Here is a 10,354-nt window from a genome sequence, read left to right on the forward strand (position 1 = left end):
CAGCCTTCCCAATTACTTCACTGCCGATCAAAAGGCCTGTAACATGCTCACATGGTCAGTCATTAATGGATGAATTATGCAAACAATCAGCGAGAGCAGCTGCATATTCTCTAGTTCTGGTCTCCATGACACTAGGATATGCTAACAGACCAATCAGGATTCATCATAAAATGCAGACCTCACCCTACAGATGTTGAATTGAGCTGGATCCCAGATGCAGTATGCATCTCTCTCTGTCTGATGTTCAAAGATGAGAGAAACCAACTTCTTACCTGGAAGTGCAAGATGATGGTCCAGATCAGCCCCAGTGTCAGCTTGGGGTTCCCATCCGTTATGTCGTCATTGCGAATGTTCACCAGCTTCACCTGGAAGGCAACCAAACATGATGTGGTGAAAAAGCAGAGAGTGCTGGCTGCTTCCTCATTGCCTAGGACAGCCTTCCCTGCCCTGGTACCCTCCGGATGTTTTGGACTACAACTCCCATCAGTCTTGCTGATGAGTTGTAACTGAAAACACGGGGAAGGCACCAAGATGGGGGAGGTTGACAGTCTTGGGACCCCAGAGGCATCATGCTGGCTTAGATCAAAGGCCCACATAGCCCATCTGGAGGTCCATGCAACCCCAGGTGCCTGCAGGAAGACCACAAGCAGGGAAGGCAGCATGGCAATACCCATGCCACAAGCATGTGAGCACAGGAAGCCGCCTCATACGGAGCCAGATTATTGGCCTACCTAGCTAAGTAAAGTCTTTTTTGACTGGCAGCAGCTCTCCAGGATCCCGGGAAAAGGCCTTTCCTTGTCTGGGTACAAGATATTAACTGCAGGTGCTGAGGATTCAGCCTGAAACCCTTTGCACAAATTGCATATAGATTCATTATTTTACTGTTTATTAAGTATATTTAGTGTGGCGGCAACAACCCTGCCTATTGATATCAGGCAGTCACATTCACTGTGTTCTTTTTGGCACTTGCTGAAGACATTCTCTTATTTAGACTAGCTTACCCAGATGTTAATTTGTTTTAGTCTATTCTATTGTGGTTCTAACTTTCTGTATGTCTTAAATTATGGCTGTCATTTTTTTAGTGGCAATTTTATTGCTTTGGTCTTTTTTATATACAAATGGTATGAAATAAAATAAATAGTTATTTATTATACATGACAGTGGATCCTGTGCTCCTTTGCATTGCAGGGCGCTGCACTAGATGAACCTTGGGCTCCCTCCCACCTCTACAATTCTGGGGTATATGCGCTCAAACAAGTCTAACCCCACTTCCTTATGGTATTAATACTGCTTCTGGGCATAGCTGTCAACGTTTCCCTTTTTTTAAAGGGAAATTCCCTTATGAACCTTGCAATAGGATTCCTCGCAAGAAAAGGGAAAAGTTGACAGCTATGCTTCTGAGTATTACTGCTGCTTTACCATTCATTTCTACTTGTTTGTTATCCCCCCAAATATTTTCCCCAAAATGAATATGGAGGCCTCGTTTATTTACCATGACTAATAGCAGTTGCCAGACATCCTCCTCCAAAAGTTGTCCGCTCTCTTTAAAGCCATTGTGGTAGCAAGCCCCTGAAGTCAGTACTACTCAAAGTAAAGAGTCCTGACAGGTTGAGCAGCACTAGGAAGGGCATGACACCCCACTTTCATCTCTGGAGGCTTTTCTCTTTCACTGGGCCAGCCTGGCACCTTTAGGAGGCAGGTTCTCTCCCTCCCTCCTTGTCATGCTTAATGCATAATGCCTATACAGCGCGTGCCAATATTAACACTAAAAAATAGGCCTGCTCAGTGTTTGCTCCTGATATGACATTCTTGCATTTTCTCTTATATTAAGGTGTTACTAATGCCAATAGCCTGATGTAGCTCAACAGCGCCACCTAGAGTGTCTGGGATTTCTGGACCCCTACCGTGAAGAAGGAACAAGCATATCCTAGTGGCAGAAAAACAACAAAAACTGTTTGAGAAAATAAACAAAAGGAAACCACAAGCCATCAGCTCCTTGGATTTTGATCACAGCAAATTTGAAATTGGTGTTTCTTGAGACTTCTCAGGCTCTGAGAAATATGTGTGTGACTATAGATTGGCCATGTTGAAAATCCTGGCCCATAAGAGTGGCTGTTCTGTCATCAGATTTGGGTGTGTCTGGTCCCTATGGCCCTATTACATACTCAAGAAGACAATTTTATAGGAAAAAATGGTACTTTTTAATAATTACAGGATTTTAAAAATGACAACACAGCATCATATAATTCTTTTCCTTGTGGTATAGTGGTTAGAGTGTCACATTCGGACCTGGGGAACGAGGGCTCGAATCCCCACTCAGCCACGAAGCTCACTTGGTGACCTGGGGCTGGTCACTGCCTCTCAGCCTCACCTATCTCACAGTGGATTAAATGAGGATGGAGCCTGGTGCTGGTGACACCAAGGTTGCATCTTCGATTCCTATGTGGGGCAGCTGCATACTCTTGCATTGCAATGGGTTGGACTAAATGATCCTCAGGGCCCCTTCCAACTCTGATTTTATTATATGATTAAGGGGGAAACCATGGATGTCACCATGAGCTCCTTGGGGGGGCGGGAAGTGGGATAGAAATGCAATAAATAAAATAATAATAATAATTTAATATGATTCTTCCTCTTCCTTTCTTTCCCTGTAATTTATTATCAACCATAATCCTAACCTCTTTTTTTTAAATCTAAAAGTCTGATTTATCACTTTCAAAAATCTAAAGGAATACACTATAAGGAATGTTATGATGAAACAACCATGTTATTTGAAAATGCCTATCAAAAGCAGTTCCTGAGAATCAATGAATGAATGAACACCCACTCACCCACAGTGTCTGCTCTCTCCCTCTGCCTTCCTTTACCCCTCCCCCTCTCTTCCTCTGCTCCTCCACCTCTATGCAGATTTCAAATAGAGGCACCTGTGCAGAACATAACCAACCAGCAAGCTGAGTGGTAGCTCTGCAGCCTCTAAAACTCCTCAGCTATAGGACACACATGTGCAGGCATTTGAGAGTGCACATCAGCTGGCAAGTCTTCAGTGCTGCCCCTAGCATTAAACATGGAAAGAATCCCTCAAACAACAACGTACGGTAAATACACAAAGCTGCTATTGGTCTATTTGGCCCAGTGCTGCCTAACTCAGCCTTTGCCAGCCTGGTGCCCTCCAAATGTTTTGGACTACAATTCCCGCCAGACCCAGCAAAAACATCTGGCGGGCACCAGGTGGGGAAGGCTGGCCTAACTGGAAGACCAGCAGCAGCTTTCTAATGTATTTCTCAACCTCATTACTGGAGGTCCTCAGAGATGGTAGCGACTGAATCTGGGACACAACATGCACGGACCACATGCTCTAGCACTGAGCAAATAGTTCCCCTTCAAGTTCCACTGCACTGAACAGTGGGGAGTGGCTTTGCAATAGGATCAGGGAACCGCCTCTCCCTGAGTGCACTGAGGTCCCTGCTTTGTTTCAGGTATCCCATTTCTCCAAGGGCCTCTGCCCATATATTTCACAGCAGTGTTTTAGAGCTGCCTTTTGCCAATCTGATTTAGATTGCTTATCCCTTCACCGCCTCCCATGCTATCTTTGAAAAAATCTGCCGGCCATGTAAGACGCAAGCCCAAACTTGCTCACCCCACCCTCTGCATTACACAACCAACCCAGTTAATAAAACCTCAGACCACAACTGCCTCAGGACCTGACACTGCTTCTTCAAAGCCCAGCCAATGGATGAGGAATAGTTGACAATGATGCTCTCTTGCACCGTACCCCAAAATGTGCACACAATGGTTGTCTGAACCATTGATCACAAACATGAACTGCATTATGGTCCATAACCAACTCTGAAGTTCAGCCGAAACTTGCAGAACTGTGACTTGCATTCATAAGGATTTATTGGCCCTGAGCACAGTGATAGTCGAAGGTGGTGCAGTAGGGAAAGAAGACCTGGCCCCATGCAAAGTAGAACATAGGGATTCAAACTGTCTCAGTGCCAAAATATGTGCCTTTCCATCTTAAACCTTCTCCTCTCTGATCCCTCAAAGACTGCCCACACCCTGCTGAATGGAAGCCCTTAAGACCCAAATTACTACTGGCACTGAGAGCACCAGAATGTTTAGGTACAGCAAGGACCAAACCAGGAGCTTGCAGGCCAGGGGCACCTTCCTGTCTATAAACATTCACTGGAAGGCATTTTCAATGTACCATTTTTGATAGCAGCTAATACCTTTTGCTGCTGTTGTCTCTATTTTGCTAATTTTTTAAAGTCTGTTTTTATTGCAGTGTTTTTTTTTTAAATGAATGTTTCACACTATTTCATGTAAGCAATTCAGGTTGAGTTTTTGGTGGTTCTTTTTTAAAAATAATATATATGTCTTGTTAATAATCTCCATTGGTAGCTTGCAAGTAATTCAAGCCAAGATAGGAAAGTTACAGACCAGAAGTTGAGGAAATCATGTGATTCTGGTCAACCAACTCTGTGCCACTGCCAGCTAGAAAACTCCAGCATCTATGACACTCCACAGCGACAGGAAAATCATTGCTGCATTAATGATTTCCACAAAGGGCCGGGAGAGACTCTCTGCCTGAAACCCTGGAGAGCTACTGCTGCCAACCAGTGTTGCCAATACTGAGCTAGATGGACCATAGGAAGGCATCTTCCTATATTCTCAGTAAACAGCCAACATAGTCTAACCTCCCTGCAAATAAATCAGAATGAATAAATGGGTTGTGTGGAAGTGATCTCTACTATGAGGGAGAATCCCTCCTCGTTCCCCAAATCCAAACATGAATCTTTTCTCAGACACGAGTGTTTCTGGGCAGGGATGTGCAGAGCAGCACCCAAGCACTGTTCACTGAACATTGAGCATCCATTCTGATTTGCTTGCATTGAGTCAAGCAATTGTTATACTTTCCAGTTCATTTCCCAATGGCTTTCAGGGGGGTGGGAAAGCAGGTTTGCCACACAGGAACACGAATTCAACTTTAATTGTACAACCTGAATTTGCTGATGTGCGACTCAATCCCACCCAAAAAGGGCCACAGGCTAGAAGCACCGAAGAGTGATCTGAGGATTCACAACGGTTCTTGGAGGCTGTATGTTTCTCACCCTGGAATTATGGGGTACTTGGGGTGGTTCTTCTGTTTTTTATAGCCCTGCATACAATGTGCCTCGACAAGCAATTTCTCCTGCCCTTTGAAATAACAAGATGGAGGAGGCTTTTCTGAAGCGTCTGTGTGGAGGAACCAGCTACCAAGAGCCTCCAGCAAGACTCTGCTGCTCCTTTTAAACACTGGGCGAGGAGCTATCATTAAGCTGTTAACACTCCCCAGGGCAGGGCACGTGCCTTCATCTAAGCCAGCAGGCCCCAGGGAGTCGGGGTAATAAATCTCACCTCCGTTCCTCACCCTTGTCATCATCTTCCTTTTAGAACAGAAGCATCAGGACAGAACAAGCAGGAAAAGGAGGCGCTGCCTGAGATTGTGGGCAGAGTTTCGTCAGCCAATGCAGAACTACCTTGGTCTGTGCTGCTCCGGCACACTGACAAGACAGTGCTCCCACCCACCCACCCACCCACCCAATTGTAACAGCCCTGAGACAGGCATATTAAGTCAGCTCACACAGAAACAGGGAGACACTCCCAGTTCCGTCCAAGGAATTGTCACACAAACTGCTACAGTTTCCCCCAAACAATCCTGGTTATAATATAATATAATATAATATAATATAATATAATATAATATAATATAATATAATATAATATTACTGAATAATTCTTTATACCCCACTCATCTGGCTGCATTTCCCTAGCCACTCTGGGAGGCTCTCAACAGAAAATTAATAATAAAAAAGGGACAACGTCAAACATTAAAAACTTCCCTAAACAGGGCTGCCTTCAGAAGGAGGCAGTTAAGATGGCAAGTCTTGGTCCAGCTGGTGCCCCCCAGGTGTTTTGGACTACAACTCCCATCAGCCCCAGCCAGCATGGCACCCGGGGCCAATGGGAGTTGCAGTCCAAAACATCCAGAGGGTACTATGCTAGCTACAATTCCTGGGAGTTCTTGGTCAGGCTCTCTTGCCATTAAATTTATCTGAAGACCAGACCAGCCTCCTGTTCTTACAGTGGCCAACCAGATGCCTGTGGGAAAGCTGCAAGAAGGATCAGAGCACAAGAGCTGGTATTCAGAAGCACTGCCGCCTCCAAATGCAGAGGCAGAGCATAACCAGCTTGGCTAATAACCATTGATAGCCCTGCCTTCCATGAAAGGTGTGTTGGGGAGGGGTCTTACCTGCCGCTGCTTCAGGAAATCCAGGGCAATCTGCACGTTCTGGAGTCGGTGGAAGCGCATCCGGCCCTTTTCCCGTGGCTGAAAGAGACACAGAGCAGACTCAACTCAAGCATCCCTTTGAGCAAGGCACAAGGACTCATCTCCAGCCCGCCGGCAAACCTTCTCCTCCATCACTCCAGGAAAAAATGTGAATCTACTTGAGAGGTGTCCTGACACCCACACTGGGTACTCCCTTCCATCTGCCTCCTCACTTTCTCTTAGGGACCTGAGCATGGGCTACTAATGCAAAGTGTGGTTGCACAGCTCAAAAGACGACCAGACCCTCAGCAGATGACAGGCCTCTTTGCTTTTGTTCTCAGATCTGCAAACGGCCCAAGCAGGGGCTAAAAGCTTTCATTCGAAAAGGTAGGAAGAGCAAAGCAACTGGACAGAGAAAGATGGCTAGGAAAGAGGCAAGCAGGTCAACAGCTGATAGCAGGGGCTCCTGTTTTTCATTTGTAAAAATGTCACAATCAACAGGTGGGCAAAGCACACCTTAGCTTGAGAACACTTACAAATGGTAGCTTTTTGCAGGAGGACCCAACAAGTTGAACACAGTTGCCAACCATGAGCTCCATAAGCCTCTTGCTTGTGCTCCCAGCCTATCCGGGACTTGCAAAAGCAGGGAAAGGTGGCCAAGGACTTGTCAGGGAACAGGGCATGGTGACAGGTGGGCTGCATTCAGCTTAGTGGATCAAGCCAGAGAGAATGCTAATCCAATTCCAGCTTAACTTCAAACAGAGTTGCATACAAAATACAAGAACGAAGAACTAGCATGGTGGCAACTGGCTGCACTCCCAACCTGTATGAGGTGCTGGGCCTTGTTTCACAGAAAAAGGGCACCCCCAGGACTCACATGTTCCCCAGCTGAGCTGGAGGGTTACTCAGGGCCAAACAAAACCCGCAACTGCATTTTGGTGAATCACAGCCCAGAGAAGGAGCAGACTGGGCCTATCATGCTGAGAAAGAGGTTAGGGGTATATAACCCTTTCCCCTGTTCAGTGTTTTCCAGATGAAAACCAGCTGCTGCTTTTGGAAACACGGACTGTGCCCCTAAGAGGGCAAACAGCTACTTCAGGTGGAGGTATTATTGGGAAGAGAGCACCAGGAAAACAATGAGCTCCAGATTGCCCTGCCCACAACAGCGGCTTTTGACCAAATTTTAAAGAGTCAGGAAACCTAGTCTAAAACCTCTGCTGTCTCTCATCACCAGGACACCTGAAGACAACTTCAACAGCCTTTAGAGTAGAACAGAAATAGCAGGGTGGGGTGAGTGGGGTCAAGAGAAAATGTGGGTCAAAGGGATTGCATTGTTCTGCATGCACCAAGGGAAAGTAACCCAGCAGCTTTCAGACACCGGCACCAGCCCAAGACAACTGAGCAACTCTGCTGCATGATTCCAGGGTTCATGGAGAATGTTGGGATCTTGGCGTCTCATGCTACCCTTAAAAATATGGGTTGCCCGTGTAGTCGGAGCCCCTAAATGTTGTCAAGCCTAGGGCCCAAGTGCCTTTTGGCCCATGTGGCAAAGTGTGGCTGCCTCCACCCAGATGGCTCCTGGGCAATTATGCGCAGCAACTGCAGCAGGAGCAGTGAGGAGGGAGAGATAAACAGCAGAATGAGGAAGAAGCAGAGACCAAAGGAAGCTCTCTAAGTCAGAAGATAGCCTGAAAGCAAGGAAGCAAAATGAGCGGGTGACCCCAGAAGGGGCAGGCAGCAGAGAACACAGCAACTTGTACTAAAACCATTGTTTTTAACTCCTTCAGCTGAGCTGGCCACAAAAGAACCCCCAGTACTTCAAAGCACAGAGGAAGCCAGATTTAGAAAGACCATTCACAGGCTGTATACACACCATGCCTTTAAAGCACATTATTTTCCTCAAAGAATTCTGAGTACTGTAATCTGTTAAGGGTTGCTGGGACTTGGAACTACAGTGTGCAGAATTCTTTGAGGGAAAGGATGTGCTTCAAATGTGGCTTAATCGTATAGTGTGTTCAGGATACCAAAAAATGCTCTCTTTTCAAAGATACTCCACCCAACTCAGCTCTGGTCCTTCATACATGGAAGGCACATGCCTTCTTCTGTTTCACTCCACCTCATGGGGTGCAATCCCTTCCCCACAACTCATTGCCAACGGACAAACTACCTGCATACAAGTGTCAGGATCCCATCCTCTGCAAGAACATTTCAAAGGAACAATGTGGTTCAAAACACGGGCAAGCAAAAAGCATGCAGTTACATTTTACTCTATGGCAACTTATGGAGGCATAAGATACCTTCTGGAAGGACAAAGGTCTGCCTCCCCAAACAGAAAAGAGACTGCCTTCATTGGACTTCCATATTAATCATAAACAGTTATTTTCTACTTGTGAGGCGGTGAGGAAGAGACTTGACATCCCCATGTGCCTGGGATGTACATGTGCTCACAAGAACATAGAACTCATGCGAGCCCATAACATGTTTGTTGAAGTGTGCAGGATCTGCTGTACTTAAGACAGACCATCATGCACTCACACCTCGTGGGTTAGTATCAACACACTCAGTTACCGGCACCAGAAAACATGTACAGATAATCCAGTGGATGTTTAAAACCCCAGTTGAAATCGACCCCACACAACAGAGAGATGAAAGGGGAAGGGGACAAAATCAGCACTGCGTGAAGAGGAAAATAAGGTCACCTTTTTTGGGGGGGGGGGGAATTGCTTTAATTTCGAAGGGCAGCAAAACTGGGCTACCATACTTGTGGCTAAGCGTTTGTATAAGGCAGCCTTTACCAAACTGCCGCCATCCAGTTGCTTTCAACTACAACTTCCATGAGCCCCAACTAGCAGAGCCATACTGGCTGTGGCTCCTGGGAGTTGTAGTCAATAATAGCTAGAGCATGGGTAGGCAAACTAAGGCACGGGGGCCAGATCCGGCCCAATCACCTTCTAAATCAGTGTGTTTTTACATGAGTAGAATGTGTCCTTTTATTTAAAATGTATCTTTGGGTTATTTGTGGGGCATAGGAATTCATTCATTATTTTTCTTCAAAATATTGTCCAGCCCCCCATAAGATCTGAGGGGCAGTGGACTGGCCCCCTGCTGAAAAAGTTTGCTGACCCCTGAACTAGAGGCACCTGGCTGGTGTCAGGGGAGAAAAGATGGGAAGCAACATGGTTGCACACTTCTCATGAGCCTGCTGGATCAGACCAACGACCCATCTAGCTCCCCATTGTGGTTTCCAGTCACTGCATTCAGAAGCATTACTGCCTGCAACTGTGGAGGAATAGCACAGCCATCCTGACTAGGAGCCATGGACACCCTTAGCCTCCATGAATTTGCCCAGTCCCCTTCTCAAGCCATCTTACTTGGTGGCCATCACCATCTCCTGTAGGAGCAAGTTACAGAGTTCAACTATGTCCAAGCAAACACCAACTGAGAGAATACATATGGGGTTTTTTGGATACCCAGTGTTACCCCTAATGAATTCTTAGGATAGTTTATTATATATAGTCAATCAAACCTTTAGGATTTATTTTTTTTAATAAAGCAAAAAGGGCAATGGGATAGGAATTTTTGGTATTAAATACTTTATAAAAAAAAACCAAACTTGAATTTATTTATTGCCTTTCTTCACTCACAGGAACATAGCAAGCTGCCTTATACTGAGTCAGATCCATCGGTCCATCAAGCTCCATATTGTCTACACTGACTGGCAGCAGTTCTCCAGGGTTTCAGGCAGGGCTCTGTCCCAGCCCTTGCTGGAGATACCACCAGACATTGATCCTGGGATCTCCTGCCACTGAGCTATGGCCCTTACGAAGGGAGCATACACCTAGGTCCCAGATGGTCACCCACCCAGGCAATGACCAGGCCCATGCCTGCTTATAGCTTGAGCAAGGTCTCACGTGCCTTTAGAGTCCACCAGTGTTAAGAATCATTCTCTGTTTCTCAAAAGACAGCCCAGGTGATCCCTGCCCAAAACCTCAGGTACGCCTGGATTATCTGAGCGTGCCCCGGTGCCAGTTGTTAACGCTGCTC

At 46.2% G+C, this 10,354-nt stretch overlaps 2 protein-coding genes across 2 annotated transcripts in view; both read right to left on the minus strand.

Annotated features, from left to right (window-relative positions):
• MACF1 (microtubule actin crosslinking factor 1) overlaps positions 1-6,387 on the minus strand; it is a 203,976-nt gene extending 197,589 nt beyond the window's left edge. Inside the window, exons 1-2 of the mRNA XM_081203849.1 lie at positions 6,293-6,387; positions 273-365 (exon numbers count right to left, since the gene is read on the minus strand). Coding sequence (XP_081059975.1) covers positions 273-365; positions 6,293-6,352 — 153 coding nt within the window. The 5' untranslated portion in view covers positions 6,353-6,387. The remainder of the gene's footprint in view (positions 1-272; positions 366-6,292) is intronic.
• Positions 6,388-9,677: 3,290 nt separating this feature from the next.
• The window catches only part of LOC308591544 (microtubule-actin cross-linking factor 1-like), a gene marked incomplete at its 3' end in the record, with an annotated part of 103,847 nt that continues 103,170 nt past the window's right edge, over positions 9,678-10,354 (minus strand). The window contains exon 4 of the mRNA XM_081202311.1: positions 9,678-9,701. Coding sequence (XP_081058437.1) covers positions 9,678-9,701 — 24 coding nt within the window. The remainder of the gene's footprint in view (positions 9,702-10,354) is intronic.

The sequence above is a fragment of the Podarcis bocagei genome, assembly GCF_964188305.1.
Source record: "Podarcis bocagei genome assembly, chromosome: 7".
Lineage (NCBI taxonomy): Eukaryota > Metazoa > Chordata > Lepidosauria > Squamata > Lacertidae > Podarcis > Podarcis bocagei.